General features: G+C 45.8%; 1 protein-coding gene across 4 annotated transcripts in view; it reads right to left on the bottom strand.

The window, feature by feature from the left end:
- Window positions 1-24,339, bottom strand: part of KIAA2026 (KIAA2026 ortholog) — a 335,679-nt gene that overhangs the window by 86,337 nt on the left and 225,003 nt on the right. Inside the window, exon 6 of one of the 4 annotated variants that reach the window (XM_029613969.1) lies at window positions 20,152-21,290. The exons of the other annotated variants lie outside the window; for them this stretch is intronic. Coding sequence (XP_029469829.1) covers window positions 21,288-21,290 — 3 coding nt within the window. The 3' untranslated portion in view covers window positions 20,152-21,287. Of the gene's footprint in view, window positions 1-20,151; window positions 21,291-24,339 lie in introns of those variants that run through there. 4 annotated transcript variants of the gene reach the window in all.

The raw sequence follows: 24,339 nt of genomic DNA on the forward strand, positions 1-24,339 counted from the left end.
ACCGGCATGATGTACCCACGAATATCGGTACAGAAAAAGCGAATAAATAAATAAATAAAACATAAGGCAGGTAAGTTAAATGTAAAACTTAGACAGGCAAAAAGATTTTGAAAAGAAGTTGGCTGTAGAGACAAAAACTCATAACAAAAACTTTTAAAAATATATCCGAAGCAGGAAGTCTGTGAAGGAGTCGGAGGGACCGTTATGTGATCAAGGGCTTAAAGGGGCACTTAGGGAAGATAAGACCATCGCAGAGAGACTAAATAAATTCTTTTCTTTGGTGTTTATCGAGTAGGATGTTGGGGAGATAATTGTTCCGAAGACTGTTTTGAAGGATAATGATTCAGATGAACAATCCCAAATCACGGAGAACCCGAAAAATGTAGTAGGCCAGATTGACAAACTGAAGAGTAGCAAATACCTGAACCAGATAGTATACATCCCAGGGTTCTGAAAGAACTAAAAAATGAAATTTCAGAACCATTACAAGTAATTTGTAACCTATCATTAAAATAATCTGTTATACCTGAAGACTAGAAAGTGGCCAATTTAACCTTGGTATATACAAAGGACTCCAGAGGTGATCTGGGAAAACTATAGCCCAGTGAGTCAGGAAAAACTGTGGAATATAAAATAAAATCACAGAACATACAGACAGACATGATTTAATGGGACACAGCCAGCATGGATTTACCCAAGGGAAGTCTTGCCTCACAAATCTGCTACATTTTTTTTTAAAGGGGTGAATAAGCATGTGGATAAATGTGAACCTGTAGATATTGTGTATTTAGATTTTCAAAAGGCATTTAATAAAGTCCTTCATGAGAGGCTTCTAAGAAAAAGAAAAAAATCATGGGATGGGAGGTGATGTTCTTTTGTGGATTGCTAAATGGTTAAAAGACAGGATCAGAGGGTAGGATTAAATGGTCTGTTTTCACAGTGGAAAAAGGTAAACAGTGGAGTGCCTCAGGGATCTGTGTTGGACTGATGAATGATCTAGAAAGAGGTATGAGTGAGGTGATCAAATTTGCAAATGATACAAAATTATTCAGAATATTTAAATCACAAGCAGATTCTGATAAATTGCAGGAGGACCTTGTGAAGCTGGAAGATTGGGCATCCATATGGCAAATGAAGTTTAATGTGGACAAGTGCAAGGTGATGTATATAGGGAAAAATAACCGATGCTGCAGCTACATGATGTTAGGTTCCATTTTAGGAGTTCCACTCAGGAAAAAGTTCTGGGTGTCAAGGTTGATATTACATTGAAATCGTTGACTCAATGTTTCTATGGCAGTCAAAAATTATTAGGAAGGGAATGACAAATAAAACGGAGGATGTCTTAATGCCTCTATATTGCTCATTGGTTAAACTGCACCTTGAATACTTTGTGCAATTCTGTTTGCCATCTCAAAAAAGATATAGTACAGAGAAGAGTGACTGAAATGAAAAAGGGCATGGAACTTCTTTCCTATGAGAAGAGGCTAAAGAGGTTAGGGCTGTTCAGCTTGGAGAAGAGACAGCTGAGGAGGGGTATGATAGAGGTCTACAAAATCATGAAAGGCCTTGAATGCACAGATGTATAACAGTTATTTACCCTTTCGGATAACACAAGGTCTAGGGGGCACGCCATGAATTTATCACATAGCAAATTTAAACAAATCAGAGAAAATTCTCTCTCACTCAATGCCTAATTAAGCTCTGGAATACATTGCTGGAGAATGTGGTTAACACAGCTAATATAGCTAGGTTTAGAAAAGGACTGGATACGTTCCTGGAGGAGAAGTCCTTAAACTGCTATTAATCAATAGGGAATATCCATAGATTGTTCCAGTACTAGTAGCATGGGATTTATTTAATGTTTGGGTACTTGCGACTTGGATTGGCCACTGTTGGAGACAGGATACTGGGCTTGATGGACCCTTGGTCTGACCCAGTATGGCATTTATGTTCACTGAAGAGTAAGTATAAATGTTTGCATAGAGTATTATTGCTGGATAAAACATTTTTTGCTGTTTTTTAGGTTAGCCCTGAGGGAGCTTTTTTGACAAACGCTAGTCAGTGTCTGTGAGTCATCAATGATATTTTATACAGCATTTATTAAGCAATTTTAAGAAGTCTGAACTTCATTATTAAAGATATTTAAAAAAATGAAAAAAAAGTTAGAGAATAAAATTTTTTGGATTAAAGGACAGATGGAGGTTTTTGACCATGATTATAATAAAGCCTGTATGCTTTAACTGCTTGACAATGCATAGCATATCTAAATATCTGAGGTCTTCTCCTTTTTGACATTAACCAGAATTTTGTCTCACTTATATTTTATACATTGACAAAAGTTTCATGTGGGGATTTATTTTGGTGGTATACTCCATCCTCATTTGCCTTTTTGGTTAGATTTACATACAAACACACACAAAATGTGGGTATGAGAGCTCTCTCTCTCTCTCTCACACACACACACACACACACACACACACACACACACACACACACAAACACACGCGCTCTCTCTCATGGCTTCCTCTTCTGTTTGGGCTGCGATGGACTGGGCTGCACTGCATCCCGGCCGGCCTTCCAGTTATCTTTGGGCTGTGGCAGGATAAGCTTCACCATGGTTCAGCTGGACTTCCTGTCATATTTGGGCTGGAGCAATATGAGCTCCACCGTGGCCCCACCAACCTTCCCATCATCTTTGGGCTGCAGCAGTATGAGCTCCACCGTGGTCCCGCCAGCATTCCCATCATCTTCGGGCAGTGGCAGATTGAGCTCCTTCGCAGCCCCACCTGCCTTCCTACACTGAGAGGGAAAGAGTTGCTTACCTTTAATAGGTGTTTTCCGAGGACATCAGGATGTTAGTCCTCACAAATAGGTGACAGATGGAGCCCAGCACGGAAAACATCTGTCAAAGTTTCCAGAACTTTGACTTGGCATACTGAGCATGTCCTGCATGCCCCATACCACACGTCTATGTAGGGTCCCTATTCAGTCTTGTAACATAGAATTACGTTGAAAAAAAAAAAATAAGAGAAACCCAACTCTGTGGGGTGGCAGGAAGGTTTCACGAGAACTAATATCCTGCTGTCCTTGGAGAATACCTGTTACACGTAAGCAGCTCTGCTTTCTCCAAGGGCAAGCAGGATGGTAGTCCTCACATATGGGTGAATCCCTAGCTACAGGCTGCTCCCCAAAACAAAAGGGGACCAACAGACACCAACCAGGTGCCAACAGGCAGAGCAACAGCAGTGCTGTTGGTAACAGAGGGGGAGACAGCCTGAACCCAAACAGGAGGCCCTAGGCAGGGAGAGTTGGGTTCTACACCTCAAAGATTCAAGGACAGACTGGCTGAACCTATTGTCACATTGGCCATCCCTATCCAGACAATAGTGAGATATGACTGGGTGGAGAGAACTCCACATCGCAGCCTTGCAAGATCTCCTTCACAGGAATTGCTTGCAAGTGGGCCACCGACATTTCCATGGCTCTGACAGAATAAGCCTTGACATGAGCTTCAAGATGCAGTCCTGCCTGGGCACACAGAAGGAGATGCAATCTGCTAGCCAACTGGATAGTGTCTGTTTGGCAACAGCAACTCCCAACCTATTGCTATCAAAAGAAATAAAAAGTTAGACGGATTGTTTATGGGCTTCTATCCGCTCCAAATAGAAGGCTAAGGCTCGCTTGCAGTCCAAACTGTGCAGTGCTCGTTCAACCTTAGTGTGAATGGAGCCTGGGAAAAAAAAGATTGGAAGGATGATAGACTGGTTAAGATGGAAGTCTGTCACCACCTTAGACAGGAACTTAGGGTGCGTGCATAAGACCACCCTGTCATGATAAAATTTAGTATAAAGTTGTTAAGTCATTAAGGCCTGGAGCTTGCTGACCCTGAGCGCTGAAGTGATTGCCACCAAAAATATGACCTTCCAGGTCAGGTACTACAGGTCACAGGTGCACAGCAGCTCAAAAGACACTTTCATCAGCTGGGCTAGTATCACGTTGAGGTCCCAAGATTCAGTGGGAAGCCTTACGGGAGGCTTCAACTGAAGCAGAACCCGCATAAAACGTACAACTATTGGCTGTACAAAGATGGGTGTACCATCTATACCATGGTGGTATGTGCCAACTGCACTTAGATGGACCCTAATGGAGTTGGTTTTTAAGCCAGTCTCTGATAGGTGTAGAAGGTAATCAAGCAGTTTTTGTGAGGGCAGGAGAACCGATCTAGGGCCTTCTGCTCACACCACATGGAAACCTCCTCCACTTCACTCCGTGTGACTTTCTAGTGGAATGCATTCTAGAAGTCACTAGGACCCGAGACACATCCTCTGAGAGATGGAGTGGTTGCAGGATTAACCTCTCAACATACAGGCTGCAAGTGACAGGATGCGGAGGTTGGGATGCCGCAACCTCCCTCGATCCTGTATGATAAGATCTGGGGAAGTCCCCAGATTGATCGGTTTCCAAATGGAAAACACCCAAAGTAGTGGAAACCAGACTTGTCTCAGCCAATGATGGGCTAGGAGGATCATAGTCCCTTTGTCCTCGCGAAGCTTTAAGAGAGTCTTTGCCAGTAAAGGAATTGGAGGATTCGCATACAGAAGACCCTTGCCCCAATGATGGGCAAGGGTGTCCGAGGCTGGTTTGCCGTCCATCCTGTACAGGGAGCAGAACAGAGTTACATTCCTGTTGTAGAGGGACACGAACAGATCTATGTCTGGGCTCCCCCAGAGGTGAAATATCCGATTCGCTACCTCCTGGTTCAGGGACCATTCATGGGGTCTGAGGGCACGACTCAGTCTGTCCGCTACCACATTCTCCATACCTGCCAGATACGATGCCCTGAGCACCATTCCATGGGACAAAGCCCATGACCAAATCTGGACCACTTCTTGACACAGAAGTACGATCCTGTATCTCCCTGCTTGTTGACATACCACATCTCTACCTGGTTGTCTGTTTGGATCAGGACAACTTTGTTGGACAGCCAATCTCTGAAAGCCTATAGCATGGACCTGATTGCCCGGAGCTCCAAGAAGTAGATCTGGCAACAGTTTTTCTGAGTGGATTAGAAGGCCTGGGTGAAGAGCCCCTCTCTACATGAGCTCCCCAGCCCAGGGTGGCTGCATCCGTGGTTAGGACAATTTGTGAGGGCCGACTCCAGAAAGAGATCCTCCGCTGTTCCAGACTGGAGAGTACTCGCCACCAGGACAAAGAGTCCCGGAGAGACGGGGTGACTTGGATGTAAGCCTGGAGGCTCTGCATGGCCTGGCACCACTGTGACCTCAGGGTCCATTGGACTCTATGCATGTATAAAAGTGCTAAGTGAGTGACATGGACAGTTGCGGCCATGTGGGCCAACAACCTCAACATGTGCCACATTGATACGTGGTTCCCCTAGATCTCTACTGCAATGGACGCCAGGGTGGCGGCCCATGAATAAGGCAGGAAGACTTTTGCCTGAGCAGTGTCTAGCAGGGCTCCTATAAAGTCCAATTGAGGTGACAGACAGAGAAGGGACTTCAGGTAGCTGACGAACCCTAGTGACTCCAACACTCGGATGGTGAAGCTCATAGACCGAATGGCCCCTGCCTGAGATATGCTCTTGACCAGCCAATCATCCAGATAGGAGAAGGTGTGCACTCCCAGCCTGCGGAGGTGCGCCACCACCATTGGCCAGACATTTTGTGAAGACACGTGGGGCTGACGCTAGCCCAAACGGCAACACACTGTACTGGAAGTGCTGTTTCCCCACCATGAACTGGAGATACTTCTTGTGACTTGGGAAGATTTTGACATGGGTGAATGTGTTCTTTAGTTGGAGGGAATATAGCCAGTTCCCACCTTGTAGAAGTGGGACCAAAGAACCCAGGAAAACCATCCTGAACTTTTCTTTTTTTTAGAAATTTGTTCAAGTTTTTACTGCTTTTCTGTGCACTTTCCCGGTGCCCGAAGAAATTAGCGCTGACCTTTGGGTTGGCGCTAATTTCTGAAAGTAAAATGTGCGGCTTGGCTGCACATTTTACTTTCTGTATCCTGCGCGCATACCTAATAGGGCCATCAACATGCATTTGCATGTTGAGAGCGCTATTAAGTGCCGCAGGTTGGACGCGCGTTTTCCTCCCCTTACTGAATAAGGGGTAAGGGAAAACGCGCGTCCAAGAGGAGGCTAACAGTGCGCTCCGTTGGAGCGCACTGTACTGTACTGTATCAGCCTGCTAGTTTGGTGGGGAGAGAGAGTGAGCAAGCATATGTGTTTGAGATTGTGTGTGTGTGTGTGTGTGAGACAGCATGTAAGTGAGTGATTGAGAGCCTGTATGTTTGTGATTGAAAACCTTTTTGTGAGAAAGAGTGCATGTGTGTGTGATTGAGAGCCTGTGTGTGACTGAGATAGAGCACGAATGTAAGTGTATGATTGAGAACCTGTATGTGTGAGAGAGATCATGTGTATGATTAAGAGCCTGTGTGTATAAGAGAAAGCATGTGTGTGTGTGTGTGTGTGTGTGTGTGTGTGTGTGATTGAGAGCCAGTGTAGGTGAGAGAGCATGTGAGTATGTCATTGAGAGGCTGTTTGAGGACTGGTAAAGTTTCTCTTTTTCCTTTTTTACATTGCATACAGTCTCTCTGGCTTGTTGTGGTTTCTAGTTCAGTTTTTGTCTGCATGTTTCTAGTTATGCTTTATGGTCTCTTTATTCTTTGTTAGGTGAGGTTCTGCACATGTGACTGAGGTGAGGTATTCTGCTGGCATGCAGTTTCTGTGTAGTGCTCTGTAGCGGCCTAGTTTGGTCTGTTTTCCTAATAGGAGGTGTATTGGTGTCTTAAGGCCTGGTATAATATTTTCAGTGTTGCCTTTTCTTAGGTAAGGTGGTTACTGTTTGAGTGCTGGAAATTGGTGTTTTGGTATGGGATGTTTACTATTTATGCAATTTCTGTTCAGAGTACTTGCCTTTCCCTTGTGTCAATCTTAATAAAAATACTGGACCTTTATTTATTTTAATTTCCACCATGAATTGTAATGAGCAGTGTGTCACACATGTCAGTATGGTCTGTCAGGTGTGTCACAAGGAAAAAAGTTAAGAACCACTGATTTAGCATATAACTAGAGCTACATAAAATACAATTCATTTTATCTTTCTAACCAAAAAGATAAGATATCACATTACAAACAGATCACAAACCATCAACACAATATCATTCTTCTGGAACATTATTAAAGGTATGTGGGAAAAAATCTGGGAAAATGAACAACAAAAAATACTATGTGAACCACCATGTGTTCTTCAAACTTCTCCTTTCAAGCCAAGTTCCATCAACTGGGCATCAAGGATAACAAGGAATGAACAAATCCCCATAAATGCAAGAACGCAGTCATATATGCATACAAATCACCACCCAAACACCATAGAACAAAGATATACAAACACATGGGCCATTTACATAGAAGTCCTGCAATGTAGGGCACATTATCCAAAACAAAAATATCCTCAAAAAGTCCATATGGAGAAGACCAAACAAACACACCATGCTAAAATGGTCCACCGAAGATACATAGTATCAAATCTATAAAACAGAATGCCTACTGGATAGTACTTATCCCAACTGGGCTATGTTTTTTGTGACTTATCAGTATGGAGACTGAAAGAACTTAAAAAAACAAACAAAAAACCAACAGGAAAAACAAAAACTGAAATACATACAATTGTGCTCACAAGTTTACATACCCTGGCAGACTTTGTAAGATATCTAGCATTTTAAGAAAACATGAGTAATCAGAAAACCATGTCTTAATTTTAATATTTCCAATTAAACTATTATGTATCACAGAATAGCATAATTATTAAACAAACTATAGCAATAAAGGAAATAATAAAATGGTTCTGTTCAAAAGTTTGCATACCATTAGTTCTTAATATTGTGTATTGCCCCCTTGTGCACCAATGACGGCTTGGGGAGGTTCACCACCCAGCCCAGGGAGCGAAGCACCTGCAAAACTCTGGCCACCGAGTCCTGACCATGCGAAAAAGACTTTGCCCGCACCAGCCAGTCGTCCAGGTAAGGGTGCACTAGTATGCCCTCCTCCCGAAGGGCCGCCGCCACTACCACCATGATCTTGGTGAACGTCCGCGGAGCCGTTGCGAGTCCGAATGGTAGGGCCCGAAACTGAAAGTGTTGACCGAGAATCTTGAAGTGTAGGTAACGCCTGTGGTCCGGACGTATCGGGATGTGCAGGTACGCCTCCGTCAGATCCAGGGAAGCCAGGAACTCGCCCTGATGTACTGCGGCAATCACGGATCGTAGCGTTTCCATGCGGAACCGATTGACCCGCAGCGAGCGGTTCACCTCCTTCAAATCCAGTATGGGCCGGAACGAACCGTCCTTCTTGGGCACTACGAAGTAGATGGAATAATGGCCCGAGCCCACCTCTGCGAAGGGAACGGGTACGATAGCCTCTATGGCTTGCAGCCGGTCTAGTGTCTGTTGAACCGCCACCCTCTTGAGGTCGGAGCCGCAAGGAGAGAAGAGAAACCTGTTCCGAGGGGGGCGGACAAACTCCAAGGCGTAACCGTATTGGATGGTGTCCAGGACCCACTGGTCTGTAGTAATCTTTGCCCACTCCTCGACGAATTGTGTGAGTTGGCCTCCGATGGGCGGGCAGGAGGAGTGGGCCGGTCTGGCATCATTGAGCAGATTTGGCGGGGGGGTTCCCCTGGCCCGAGCCCTCCCTCGAGGGCCTCCGCCCTCGAAAGGAGCGTGACCACGGCTGCGGTCTACTTGAAGTTGTACGAGAACTTGGCTGCCGGTACGATCTGTAGCGCCGCTGTGCCCGAGCCCTGGTTCTGGTGGAGGCAAAAGGCCGGTAAGGTCTCTGCCGATCCTCGGGTAGACGATGCACCGAGTTTTCCCCCAGGGACTTGATGATCTGATCCAGGTCATTTCCGAAGAGGAATTTCCCCCGAAATGGAAGGGATCCCAGGCTCGACTTGGAGGAGGTGTCCGCAGACCAATTCCGGAGCCACAGGAGTCTACGAGCCGCCACCACCGACACCATGGTCCGGGCCAGGACGCGAAAGAGGTCATACAGGGCATCCGCCCCGTAAGCGATGGCAGATTCCAGGCTGTCGGCCTGAGCAGCTTCTTCCGGCAGCAATTGCTGCGACATTAGGAGCTGCTGGACCCAGAGAAGACTGGCCCTCTGGGTCAAGGAAGTGCACATGACGGCCCGCATCCCCAAGGCCGAAACCTCAAACACCTTCTTGAGGAACGTCTCCAACTTGCGGTCTTGCGTGTCCCGTAGGGCCGTTCCGCCAGTAACTGGGATCGTAGTTCGCTTGGTCACTGCCGAGACCGCCGAGTCCACCTTTGGAAACCTGACGAGATCCAGGAAATCCTCCGGCAACGGGTACAATTTCTCCATGGCCCGGGCGACCTTCAAAGATGCCTCCGGGACGTCCCATTCCCCGGTGAGGAGCTGAAGAAACGACTCATGGACCGGGAAAGCCTTAGCCCTAGGCCTGAGGGCAGCCAGAACCGGGTCCCCTTTTTTGGAGCACGTCGCAACTGCTGGGGCCACAGGTGCCGGAGGATCCAGCGGTGGATCGAGATCGAGCTCTTGCAGGGTCCGTTGCAGTAAGTCCTCCAATTCCTCCTTGTGGAAAATGCGCAGAGCTCGCGGCCTGCCCCTCAGAATGCGCAGGATCCGGAGGGTCCGAGGGATCAGGACCCGAGGGAAAAGCCGCTCCCACCGCAAGCGACTGGGATGGCAGAGCTGATGTTCCTGTGGCCGTCCCAGGTGAAACCAGGGACCCGGGGGCGGGGACCGCGAGCTTGGAGATCTTGGGCGCAGGAGGACCCGCGGGAGCACCCCCCGGATCCGCCAGGCCCTGTAAATAGGTAGTGTGCATCTTCAGAATGAAGTCCGGTGAAAAAAACGGCAGACCGGGCGAAGCCGCAGCGGCAGGATCCCCCTGTGGAGTCTGGGCAGGCAGGCCCTCCTCGGGGCCCCTGTGCAGGCAGGGGGCTCCCCGAACTGCGTCCTTCTCATCCGGAGAGTGGTCCGCGCTGAACTCCTCTTCTAAAATGGCCGCCGTTCCCGCCATTGCCGAGAACGTGGCCGGCCCTCGCTTCCCTGGCTGCGGAGAGGGGGGCGCTGGGCGCGAACCCGAGCCGTGCGCGACGCCTTCCCCGTCGGGGAGGCAGTGCTGACAGACTCCCTCGTTGGAGAAACGCGACCCCGCCTCGCCGCAGGTCTCGCAACGAGACCAGTGCGGCATAAATAAAGAAACGCCGCCGCGATGGAGCCTCGGGGGGGGGGGGCGAAAATAAAGAAGCAGCGTGGGGGGCCTGAGGGCCGACACAACCCGCCCGACTGGTCCTTAGGCGCCGGGGGAAAAACCGCTGCCGGCGCGCCCAGGCCCGAGGTAAAAGTCGCCGGGCCGCGGGACCGTCGGAGGACTGCAGAAACCGGTTGTCCCGGCAAACGAAGAGGAAAACAGCTGAAATGGAAATAAAACAACACTTACCCCAAGCGTAAGTAAAAGCAAGCTGCAAGAGGAGACAGAACAGAGCAAGAGCACGCCTCCTCAAAATTACTGACAAGAAAAATTTCCTTTTTACTTTTTTTTTTTTTCAATAACTTGATCCAAATTGTTAGCACCAAAAGAAATGACAGAGGAGACTCAAAGGAGTAAAAATAAAACTCAAAATCTGTCACTCTGGGGAAGCACTGATTCCCCAACTCACATCTGCTGGAGTCAGAAAGATACTGAGCTCCAGCAGAGGGTGCGCTGGTATAGGAGGCGGTGCCCTCGAGCTCTGTTCTGACTCCATCTGCTGGACGGGGGACATAACCCACCGTCTGGACTGATCCTGGTACGTACAGGGAAGGGAAATTTCTCTTTTGTCCTTAGAAAGATACTGAGCAAATAGCTGCATTTTGATCTACAGGATATGAAGCAGTTGGCTATATAGACTTGGTAGCTTGCCATTTAGAACTTTAAACACTGCCTTCTAGTTAGGTGCACTTTTATATACTGATGATTTCTGTGCCTTTTTACTTATTTGAGATGCTAGAATGGCTAAAACCAGCTGAAACACTATGCCTTTTATTTTATTTACTGAGATGTCCTAAACATGCCTTGAGCTCACCTGCAGGAAAAGCATGAAATAAACAGATGACGATTTCTGACCTACTCACCCAGTCGAATGAACCTTAGGGTTCTTGGCTTTCTTGAGAATAGATTCAACCACTACACACTGGAAGGGTAACTGCTCATGGTCAAATTCCAAACTGGTTTAACGCAGTGCTTTGTGTCTGTCTTATTACTGACCATAAGAATAAAGTGCCATGTTAGGTTAGACCAAGGTTCATCGAGCCCAGCATCCTGTCTCTCATAGTGGCCAGCCCAACTCACAAGTTCTCAACAGGTATCAAATAGTTGATTTACTTCACTTCCAGAGATAAGCGATGGCTTTCCCAAGTCTACCAGGCTAAGGATTTTTCCTTCTTGAACGTGTTCAAACCTCTTTTGAATCCCACTATGTTAGCTGGCTTGACCATATCCTCTGGCAATAGATTCTTTAATTTAATTGTGCACAGAGTAACAAAATACTTTCTAGGATTAGTTTTAAATCTGCTGTTTACTAATTTCATGGAGTTACCCTTGTCCTAGTTTTATTTGAAAGGGTAAATAACTATTCCTTATTTACCCATTCCACCCAACTCATGATTTTATAAATCTCAATCATATTTCCCTTCTCAGTCTTCTCGTCTCCAAGCTAGTCCTGTTTAATTTTTCTCCATAAGGGAACTTTTCCATTCCCTTTATAATTTTTTTCACCCTTCTTTCTGTCTTTTCTATGTCCACTATGTATTTTTTGAGATAGGGTGACCAGAAATGCACACAATACTCTAGAATTTTGTACAAAATTCTCATGATGGTCCACAAATTGAATGCATTTGATTAATTTCCATGTACTAATGCATTGCTCTGTCTGTACAACCCAAAAGTTCTCTCTGTGCTCAACCCAGAGAGGACTTTTGGATGTTCCATCAGTCCGACCTGCTCAACTTGCTGTGACCAGGGATATGGCATTTTCAGTTGCCGCTCTTATTTTATAGCTATTCCACAGAAGTTACATCTAATAAACTGTATGAAAATGTTTAAAATATTACTAAAGAGGTGGAGATCACGTGATGTGCTGAGCTGTGAGGACGCACGGACCTCTGGCTCGCAGGCCCACCCCGCATATCGCGGCCCATCGCAGCGCGCAATTCGCTTTCACGGCACTTTTTGAGTTCATCGGGCTCTAAGTGCATGTCATCAATTCGAACCTGGTGTAAAACGTCACCGGCCATGACTTCCAAAGGTGGGAGGAAAGAGAAGGAAAAACCACGGGCCCCGGAACCCAAGATGGCGGACAACGGAGGGGGTGAGTCGGCATCGGACCATCCCCCCTCCCTTACTCTCACGGACATCAAGGCCGCAATTAAGGAGGCCTTAGACGAAAAGTGGTCGCTAATTCATGAGGAACTGGGGGAGGTCAGAGATTCCCTTGCTGCCTTGCAGCCCCGTCTTGATCAAATTGAATCCCGAGTCTCGGGGGTAGAAGATGGCGCGGCGAAAATGGCGGGTGATGCGGCGAATCAAGCTAAACTGATAGCAACGCTCTCCCAGAAGGTGGAAGACCTTGAAAATAGGGCTCGTAGGGATAATCTAAGGTTCCTGGGCTTCTCAGAAGATATCGCCGAAAAGACCTTCTGCTCCTTGCTGGAAACCTGGCTCCCGGAAGCTTTAGAGCTCCCCTCACTTAGCGGCAAATTGGTGGTGGAGAGGGCCCATCGTTTGGGGTCTAGGCCGGCTAACCAGGGCCGTCCTAGGCTGATAATCGCTAAGATACTAAATTCGGCACATAAGGCCGAGATTTGGCGGGCCTCCCGCAGCAAAACACCACTTACCTACCAGGGACAACCTATTCGAATTTTTCAGGACTTCTCTGCTGCGGTTTCCGATGCTCGGCGGCGTTTTTCGCCGTTGTGCACGACATTACACAATCGCGGGGTAAAGTTTTCCCTCCTGTACCCGGCCCGCCTGCGCTTCTGGCACGGTGAAACTGCTCATACTTTTGACTCGCCGGATCAAGCCCAACAATACATAGATAAAATGGCTTGAGTGAGCATCTGGCGCGTATCTCCTTGGTTCCCAAGAGGGCATTGCACAGATTGGGGGCTGGTAGTAGAAGTTTGTTTCTCAGAAGTTGGTTGTTTTTTTTGACTTGGGGCCTTGTTACCTGCTCCGTGTTTTTTTGACTTGCTTCACAGGGTTTTTTATACTTACCCATTTTTTCTTTTACAAATTTTTATTGTACCCGGGTGCCGGGTCTTGGCCCCCCTGGAAACTCCACGCTCTAATTTGTCTCGGATCGGCTGCTCAGACTTTATTGCTCCCGAGCGGGAGCGGCTGTGGTGTTAGGACGGTTTTCCTTTTTTACCTCACCCTTTTTATTTTTTTTCCTTTTGATTCTGACTGCACGGACATACCATGGACAGTGGAATGAACAGTTTTTTTTCTCTGCTTCTATTCTTTTAGTTCGTCCTATTTGGATGTTCATCTGTTTGAATGCTAAGTCGGTCTAGCTTGCTTTTGAGTTTTTTTATTTTATTTTCTTTCTTTCTATCAGTCCTTCACAATGTGCCATGGAATCATGTGTTCCCTTAATGTTCATTCCTGAATATGCATTTGAGGCGGGAGGGGGGGGGGGGGGAAGCGTTGGAGGGATGCGTTGTTTATTGTATTTGAGCTGTTGCTGCCAATTTAGCTTTGTATAGCTTCCCATTATATGGGGTGGACCTGTTCATGTCACTACGGATCTCATCGCCTTCACTCTGAAGGCGCGATTTGGGGGAAGGAGGGAGGTAGGGAATAGGATACTCCCCGAATTGGAGGAGAATCGGGGGTTGGATTGGGATGGAAAGGGGGTAGGGGGGAGGGGTAGAGGGGATACAGGTGGGTGGGGGTTGGGGGGGAACGGGGGGAGGTATGGGAGTTTCTGTTGGTAGTACACGATGCTGGTTGTAGCGCTGAGTGGGGCCGACGAGGGACGGCACTCTTTCCTTATTGTAAACAATGGGGGGCCTTAGCTGGGAGGGCCTGCCCTTTGATCTTTACTAACACTACAGTGCTTCAGGTAAACTTAGTGGTACCTCATGAGTAACTCCACAAAACTGCTCTCATGGAATGTCTGCGGCCTACATTCCCCAATTAAGCGCACGAAGGTACTTTCTTTATTGAACAGGCAGTCGGCCGCGGTGGCTTTCTTACAGGAGACTCACCTCACAGATAGTGAGCATATGAAGCTTCGTCGGGCATGGGTGGGGGAGGTGAGGTACACTTCTGCTTCCTCTAAGTCCGCCGGGGTAGCAATTCTATTTCATAAACAACTCCCTCTTACCATTCACCAGGAAATAAAGGATCCCCAGGGGCGCTATCTCATTCTAGTAACTGAACTATTTCACAACAAGGTGGTCTTCTGCAATTTATATGCACCAAATATTTATGATCCCCGCTTTTACCGTACTCTGTTTAAACACCTATTGCCTTTTTTGTCGGATACCCTGATTGTAGGGGGGGATTTTAACACGGTCCGTGATCCTCAGTTGGACGCTTCGCAGAACCGGGGCTGGGATGCGGGTGCAGGGCGGGGTCCGACCATGTTGGAATCGAATCTGCATTTGCTGGATGTTTGGAGGACCTTGCATCCCATGGAACGTGATTTCACACACCTTTCTAGGGCCCACGCTTCCTTTGCCAGGATTGACTACTTTCTCTTGAGCACACACGCGTTTCATCGGGCTCTGGCGGCGGGCATTGAGAGCATAGCGGTCTCGGACCATGCCCCGGTGTGGGTGGAGATGCAGTTTGCGGCACCAACCACTTCAGTTCGACATTGGCGCTATCCCTATTACTTGGCGCAAGATGAGAAGTTTAAGGACTTTCTCTTGCTAAAATGGAATGACTATGTGGCGAATAACCAAGCCCATGTCTCCCAACCAATTCTCTTTTGGAACACTGCGAAAGCGGTAATGCGTGGCGAAATTATTTCTTATACTGCACAGCGTCGGAAAATACTAGATCGCCGAATTCTCACTTTGAGCCGCCAGGCTCGCCTGGCTAGGGTCTCTCTGATCCACTCAAGATCGGCACAGGCCCGAACCGATTATTTGGCAAAACAACATGCTCTCAATGCTCTGCTGCACCAGAGGGCGAGGAAAAGCTACCAATTTTACCAATTTAAACTGTATCAATATGGTAATAAGGCGGGTAAAATGATGTCTAATCTTATTAAATCCTCTAGAACCAGCCGCTATATCCCAGCCCTGAATGTGTCCCCAGGGACGGTGGTACGGGACACCCCTGCTATTTTACGCAGTTTCCGGACTTACTACTCCTCGCTCTATACCTCCGAGGGGGGGAACCCTGAGGCGTGCCGCCGGTTCTGTGAAGGCTTACCCATTTCTCAGCTGGCCAGGGCGGATCAGGATATGCTCAATGCCCCGATCTCTCCGACGGAGGTGTCGACAGCCATTACTTCTTCTAAAAATTTCAAAGCTCCGGGTCCTGATGGTTTCACCTCGGAATTCTTTAAACTTCTCCGAGACTCGGTGTCCCAACCTTTAGCGATGGCCTTCGCGGAAATGGTGTCCAAGGGTTTTTTCTCCGCGCATGATAATTTGGCACACATTATATTAATACCTAAACCCGGAAAGGACCCCCTACACGCCGACTCTTATCGCCCTATATCTTTACTTAACTATGACCATAAGCTACTAGCCAAGATTTTGGCGGAGAGACTGGCAACTTGTTTGCCTCATTTAATTGGTGATCAGCAGGCTGGTTTTGTCCGTCACCGGTACGCATTATCCAATATTCGAAAAATTTTGGCAGCTATGACCTTGAGTCGGCGTATGTCACTCCCTTATCTCACTATTAGTTTTGACGCCGCAAAGGCGTTCGATAGGGTGGAGTGGAGTTACCTATTCACTGTATTGCGCCGTATGGGTTTCAATGGGTTTTTCCTACAAGCCATACAACTTCTCTATACTGATCCTCGGGCTTGTATAGTGGCCAATGGCTCGCAGTCGGAGGAATTTGTAGTGGCAAGGGGTACGAGACAGGGGTGCCCTCTCTCCCCCCTTCTCTTCCTATTGCAATTGGAACCTTTGTTGCATGCCATTGGAAACACTCCGGAGATCCGCGGTATTTACATGGAATCCGGGTTCTTTAAATCCGTGGCGTTTGCGGACGATCTGCTACTATTTATCACCAAACCAGCCTTGTCCTTGCCGCCATTGTTGCGATTAATTGAGACGTTTGGGACCTTTTCGGGGTTTCAGCTAAATGAGACTAAGTCATATGCCCTGGCTTACCCACCTGGACTGCAGGCTAACTGGGGGGGACATTTTCCACTCCAGTGGGCAGGAGATAGTATTCGTTACCTGGGAGTTTATCTACCCTCGGACCCTGAGTTGGTTTACCAGGTCAATGTTCCACGGTTGCTCCGACAAACCCAACACACTCTCCAGACCTGGAAGGCACTCCCCCTCTCGTTGACGGGGCGGGTGGCGCTTTTTAAGATGACTCTGCTCCCTAAATGGCTTTATCTACTGCAGAACCTCCCGCTCTTACTAAGACGAAGGGACTTAGCTCGGGTCGAGGGGGAGTTGCGGAGATTTCTGTGGAGTGGGGGACGGTCTAGATTACCTTTTCGTTGGTTACAAAATTCGTGGAGAGGGGGGGGTCTGGGGGTCCCTAACCTTGCCAATTATAACCTTGCCTGCAATTTGCGGCTTATTCGCAATTGGTTACAGGGCTCCTCGCACTATGCCCCGCTCTCGCTGGAGCGGACTCTTTTATACCCGCTGGCTCCCTCTTATGCCTTACAGGGCAAAGCAAGTGATCTCCCTTGGTCTACCTTACACTCTGCATTTACCCGGCCCATACGGCAATCCTGGAAGCGTTTTGTCAAACTCATACATGCTCCTCCGGTGTGTGCTTATTTGTTACCTATTCGGGGGAACGCTGAATTCCAACCTGGCACGCAATCGGTTATGTTCCGGGAGTGGGAGGCTCGGGGGGTGGAATGTTTAGGCCATATGTGGACTGAGGAGGGGGAGTTAATGCAGTTTCATGACTTTCAACAACTTTATGGCTTACATTCCAAGCACACATTTCCCTACATGCAAGTTCACCACTATCTCAAGTCCCTGCCACCGGAGGCTAAGGATATCACAAGATACCAAGCCCTAGATGCGGTGTTCCACTTTGGGGCTGCTAAGATCCCGTCTTTGTCTCAGTATTATAAGTTATTACAAAAAAGTACCCAGGTAGATGTCTGTTCCTCTCTCGTTGATCGTTGGAATAAGGATGGCGAGTTTCTCATTACAAGTTTCATTTTAAATGTCTGTTTTGGGCGAATAGCCAGGATCTCTACCAATATGTACTACAGAGAGATGCAATACAAGTTTTTAACCCGGGCGTTTATCTCCCCTCAAAGGGCGCACCAATTGTCGGTTGCCACTACACCTTTTTGTGTCCGTTGCCCTGGACGGGTGGGTACGTTGTCCCACATGTTTTGGACTTGTCCGGGAGTACTTGGCTTCTGGCGCAAGGTAGCGGCCTATTTAATGGATTTGCTCGACGTGACACTGCCCGTCTCCCCCATGTGGTTTTTGTTCGGGTGCATCTCTCCACTTCGTGTTAGGGATCCTGGCTCTCGTCAGCTGTTCCAGAAGGCGAGTTTGGTGGGAAAGAAAACGATTCTTCTCGTTTGGAGGTCTTCGGATGTTCCCTCGTTTTGGACCTGGAGAAATCAACTACATAGCATGATGACCATGGAAAGCATGGCGGCACGAGGATCGCCTAGCCGCCGGCGCCGGTTTGCTTCAATCTGGACTTTATACCTCCAGACTTTGTCTCATCGTGTACGGAGTTTGTTTTTGAATGACTGACAGCTTTGATTGCTGTCCCATAGACTCCCTCGTGGGGAGTCCTCGTCTAACTGCCTTTCTTTATCCAGTATTACTCATGTTTACGGCATGTAAGGGGGGGGGTATTGGGGGCGGGGAATTATCAGCATATTGTTGGGTCTGTCGGCAGAGGGAGAGATATGAGTCCACTCTCTCTTGTATTGTTTGTTTATTTTAAATTTGCAAAACCCAATAAAAATGTTTGAACAAAAAAAAAAAAAAAAAAATATTACTAAAGAGGTATCTGTTCTGTTTAGCTTTTGTTTAGGATGTTCTCAGTGGTCTGAACTTTTGTTTTCACTTTCTCAACTGGATATCTGTTGTGACTGAGAAAGGTAGGAGTAATTGGAATGCTATTGTTTTGTTTTAAATTATGTTATTTAATATTTGCTTTGCATGTTTTATTGTTCACCACCTAGAGATTAGGCATTGCTGGTATAAAGCGAAATAATTAATAAGGTGTGGTTGCACCATGGATCTATATAAAGACATTATTATATTCTCAGTTTTGTTTTCTATTAATTTCCAAATAATGCCTGATTCTACTTGAGTTTTGACTACCTCCACACACCGAGCTGAAGATTTTGAGATATTGTTCAACCAAGGTCCTGATTTTAAGATATTGTTCAACCAAGATCTTTTTTTTCCTGAGTGGTGACTCTTAACATGGAGTTATTACATGTGTTACTTTGCAGTTATCTGCATTAACTTGCATTTGCCATTTAAATGCAGTCTCTTAGTCTCACAAGATCCTTCTGCAGTTTTCTCACAATCTGTTGCTGCTTAAACAACTCAAAACAATTTTGTATCATCTGCAGGTTTGATCATCACACTCACACTTTTGCAGGTGATTTATTAATATGGTAAACAGCACAGGTCCCAGTATAGATCCTTGGGGCACTCCAGTAACCAGCTTTCTCTCTTTGGAAAACTGACCATTTAATCCTATTTTCTGTTTTTTACCCAGTTACCAATCCAAAGTAGGACACTGCATCCTATCCCATGAACTCCCAATTTCCTGAGTCGTCACTCAGGACCAGTTGCAATGAATTGGGATGTTCCTATATCCTCAACACATCTGAAAGAAGAGAGTGGACAGATATTGCCATCAACACAGAAAACCTAGCGGTAGGGTTCGGCGTTCTCCTGATATCCACAAATTAAAAAGGTGGCAACGTCTAAACAAATGCAAAGGTGGTTTTCTTGGTCGACTAGGGATGGCTCATACCTCAGATCCAGCCCAACTTACTTCATAATATTCTGACCCTTATGACAACTGCTCCTCAACTGGAATAACTAGAACTGGCAGAGAAACTGGCCTAAGAGCATGTGTTCCTACAAGGCAAATGGGCACGGACAGTGTAAATCTGCCTGAAACTTAAGTTATTATGGCCAGTGGTGAACTGGCTAATGCATGTTTCAGAGTTTGTTATTATTAGTGTGTAGGGATGCACAAACCATGGCATAAACATGCCTAGTATCCAGGACAAGGCCTGGAGAAGTATAGGAGGCTTGCTCTGTACATACATTGAGCCACATTATCCAACACTTGCAGTCTGAGGCTCAAAGTTCCTTGAGAGAAAGCAGAGCATATAACATGGCTGTTATTCTCCTGAATAGCATGTTCTTGTAAGAAATGTGGAGACTTATTGCTGGCTCAACTAGAGTTAATGCCTTTCTTCAGAGCAAGGAGCATCATTCTCCCAACCTGGGCAAACATCTGGTTCTGAACAGGGTAGCTTTCTGACTTATGTACCAAAAGGAGCATTGAGATTTTTGTTTGAGACTTGATGCTCTTACACTTCAATCCAATTCTTTGAACCCTGAAAGCACTTAAGAAGGAGAAATCCTTGCTTTGGGCCCTAGTTTTGTCTTTAGATTGAAGCAACTGTGGACTACTTGGACATGGTGTGTTTATCAGCTAAAACTGTCATAGCTCCCTAGCTTTAGTGCCAGTTTTTGAAGCTGGTTTAAATCTTAGGCCTGATTGTTTTTTGCCTCATTAACTAGCTTTCTTTTCTCTCTCTTTTAACCACTGTCTTGCTTTATAAAATACCCCATGTCTCTTGTCATGTATGTCTGTCTTATTGGACTGTAAGCTGTACTGAGCAGGGACTGTCTTTTTTGTGAGTTTGTACAGTGCTGTGTATGTCAAGTAGAGCTATAAGTAGTAGTAGTAGTAGTAGAGCTATAAGTAGTAGTAGTAGTAGTCAACAGCCTCTTCTCTCAGGCTTGAACTATTTCATACAGTAACATTGAGCAAATGTGATGGGTCGACACATCATGATCACATCACACCTATATTATTTTCATTACATTGGCTATCTATTCAATTTTGCATCCAGAATAAAGATGCCACTACGATCCACAATCTCTTACATAAATTCTCCTTGAATCAATTCTACTTTGAAATTCTACACACCTACTTGCAACCTATGATCTGCCTCCCACTCATGTTGATTGGAGCTACTTACTCTGAGCTGTTTATTTAACGGTATTCTATGTTTATCTGTTACTGTAAATAAGCCATGTTTAACGTTTTCAATGTAAAAAGTTTTAAAGTTTTAATGCAATGTTATGTAAATTTTAATGTTTTAATGTAAAAAAGCCCTGGCGAGTTCCCGTTCTCTGTAAACCGGATTGATTTGTATCTCATACAGGAATTTCGGTATAGAAAAATTAAAAATAAATAAATAAATACATACATACAGGACATTCCTTCTCCAAAAGCGCTTGATTAGACAGCAAAGAGAAAGAGCTGGTCCCTCACTCGAACTCACTACTTTTACATTACGTCGCTTCACTGATAAGAATGTATTCAAAAAAGCACTCAAAACTTTTCAATTTAACCTCACTTTCAAGGATCTTAATAATCAGTAGTCCTAGTATTTCTCCCCCAAAGAATTCTAACATCTTTATCAGGCAGAATCTTCATTTCAGAGACATAATTCAACTTTCTCTTACACACATGTAGGCAATATGTTCATTGTATGAAATCTTTATCTGTATATATGTTTAGTTTTTATGTACCCCGCCCTGAACTTTGGTGGGCGTGGGCTAAAAATGATTTAAAATAAATAAAATAAGATTTTTCCTGAGATAGCATTAACAAGCCTGGTAATGATCCTGGAGTCTTAGTAGGTTGATATATCTTTAAGGACCAACAGAAAGTAAGATGTAGTACATGAGCTTTCAAGACCATACAGGTCCAAGAAGGACATCTTGTAAAAGCATAAGAGCCCTTTTTTGGATATCTTCTGAGGAAAAATCACTGAAATTAAAAGAAGAAATTCTCTTCAGAAAGATGACTTCATAACTAAGAAAACCTTACCAAATCATGGTTCAAGCTAAAAGCAGTTTTTCGAAACAGAAATCCTAATATAATTGACTGATATGGAAACAATGAAAAATAAGGAAACCTCAAAACAAGCAAAAAGCCTACAGAAGAATAAAAGCAAGTTTGCTTACTGTAAACGGTGTTTCCATAGATAGCAGGATGAATTAGCCATGCTGTCATGGGAGCTGTCCATCAGGGCCCAGGAGGCGGAGCTTCTGAGTAGAACACCGAGCTTTGCTCTGTGCGGCTGCGTGTGCCTTCCCGCGCAGAAAAAACAGTCTCTCCTCAGTCTGTGATTTAGTAGTGTACACACATAAGTGGCTGACTATCCAGGGAGGTGGGTGGGTCAGCATGGCTAATTCATCCTATCTACGGAAACACCGTTTACGGTAAGCAAACTTTTTCCCGTTGATAGCAGGGCTGAATTAGCCATGCTGTCATGGGAGCCCTAAGCTCCCAATCACGCACACAGGTATTTAGTAAGGTATTATGCATGATGTACAATTGTGGATAGTCAAGTAAATTTTCAGGTGGACAGTTTGTAGAATAACTCGTCCGAGTTTAGCATCATCAGTTGTCTGTTGATCCAGACAGTAGTGAGATGTAAACGTATGTACAGATGACCAGGTGGCCGCCTTGCAAATGTCTATGGCCGCCACATGTCGGAGATGGGCCAGGGAGGCCGATACTGCCCTCACTTGATGTGCATTAGGTTGCGAAGGCAATGTTAAGTTGTGTTTTGTGTAACAGGATTTAATGCATTGGGTGATCCAGCTAGATATGGTCTGTTTTGCTACCGGTAGACCGGCGCATTCGGGTTGAAAGAGACAAATAGTTGAGAGGCTCTTGACTCAGACTGCATTCTTTGTTTATAATATGCTAGTGCTCTTTTGCAGTCCAATGTGTGCAGTAATCTTTCTCTATCATTTTTGGTGAGGCTTGGGAAAGAATGGGGGTAATTCGATTGATTGGTTCAAGTGGAACTGGCTGACCACTTTTGGAAGGAAAGAAGGATGTGTGCGAAGTACCACCTTGTTATGAAAGAATTGCATATATGGGCTGTAGTGTACTGGAGCCTGCAGTTCACCGACTCTGCATGCAGATGTTAAGGCAATGAGAAATACTACTTTCCAGGTAAGATATTTAATGTGTGCCTCCTCCATCGGTTCAAAGGGGGCTACCATTAGTTGTTCCAGTATGACATTCAGATTCCATGGTATCGGTGGCTTGGAAATCGGAGGTGAGTCAGGACCTTTAGGAAACAGGAGACACAGGGCTGGACAGAGATGGGTTGTTCTCTATACGGCCGATGGTAGGCCGCTATCGCACTGAGATGTACTCTGATCGAAGAGGTTGCCAGTCCTATAGTATAAAATGAGTGAAGATAGTCCAAAAGTTTTTCTGGAGGTATACCTTTTGCAGAGGTAATGGAGGTATACCTTTTGCAGAGCACCAGGATAAATATCGTTTCCATTTGAAGCTATAATTCCTCTGTGTGGATGGTTTTCTTGAGGTGAGAAGTACAGCTTGTGCGGAGACTGATATTCCCCCTGTTCCATTATGAGGAGCCGCTCAATGAAGATATGGCAGCTGAGATTCAATGCCAAGAAGTGCAGAGTCTTGCATATGGGGAGTGGAAATCCGAATGAACTGTATTCGATGGGGGGAGAAAGGCTGATATGCACGGAGCAGGAGAGAGACCTTGGGGTGATGGTGTCTAATGATCTGAAGTCGGCGAAACAATGTGACAAGGCGATAGCTAAAGCCAGAAGAATGCTGGGCAGCATAGAGAGAGGAATATCGAGTAAGAAAAGGGAAGTAATTATCCCTTTTTATTATATTTTGTATAATACACCTTTTACCCGGTTCCTTCTCCCTGTATAGCATTAAATTCTTGCCCCCCATTGGAGTATGTTATTTACCATTTGTTATTGAACTTATTTTATTCCTTATTTATTAGTTGCTTCTCAGTTGTTGTTGAACCTTTTTAACCTATGTTACATTCCTATATTTTCTTGCCTCTGCCTTAGTTATTTTCTTTATCCCTTTTCCCTTTCCCCTGTTAATATGTATTTTCCTCGCTTTTGTTAATATGTGAACCGGCATGATGTGCCTTTCTAAGGTCGGTATATAAAAATTACTAACTAAATAAATAAATAAATCCCCTTGTACAGGTCCTTGGTAAGGCCTCACCTGGAGTACTGTGTTCAGTTCTGGAGACCGTATCTCCAAAGAGACAGAGACAAGATGAAGGCAGTCCAGAGAAGGGCGACCAAAAAGGTGGAAGGTCTTCATCGAATGACTTATGAGGATAGATTGAAGAATCTAAATATGCACACCCTGGAGGAAAGGAGGAGCAGAGGTGATATGATACAGACCTTCAGATACTTGAAAGGTTTTAATGATCCAAAGACAACGACAAACCTTTTCTGTAGGAAAAAAAATCAGCAGAACCAGGGGTCACGATTTGAAGCTCCAGGGAGGAAGACTCTGAACCAATGTCAGGAAGTATTTCTTCACGGAGAGGGTGGTGGATGCCTGGAATGTCCTTCCGGAGGAAGTGGTGAAGACCAGAACTGTGAAGGACTTCAAAGGTGCGTGGGATAAACACTGGATCCATAAAGTCAAGAGGACGTCGATGAAGAGTGGGTGGCTCGCCAGAATGACGGCTACTGCCTGGAGATAATACCCTTATTCAATAAACATACACACGGTTACTGCAACTCCAACATCGCTCTAAGCTTCAACGGCAAGAGGAAATGTGGAAAAAAGGATTTGCACTCACAAAGCGGGGAGTAGCTGGCTTGTTACGGCGGTTACTACCCCAAACCAAATAATCCTAATACTTCACTTTCAATGCATATCCCAGCATAGCTCTCTGCTTCAACGGCAAGGGAGAAAAAAACCTGATACTTCACGCATATCCAGCATAGCTCTCTGCTTCAATGGCAGGGGAGAAGAAAAACTGATACTTCACGCATAT

The sequence above is a fragment of the Rhinatrema bivittatum genome, chromosome 1, assembly GCF_901001135.1.
Source record: "Rhinatrema bivittatum chromosome 1, aRhiBiv1.1, whole genome shotgun sequence".
NCBI lineage: Eukaryota > Metazoa > Chordata > Amphibia > Gymnophiona > Rhinatrematidae > Rhinatrema > Rhinatrema bivittatum.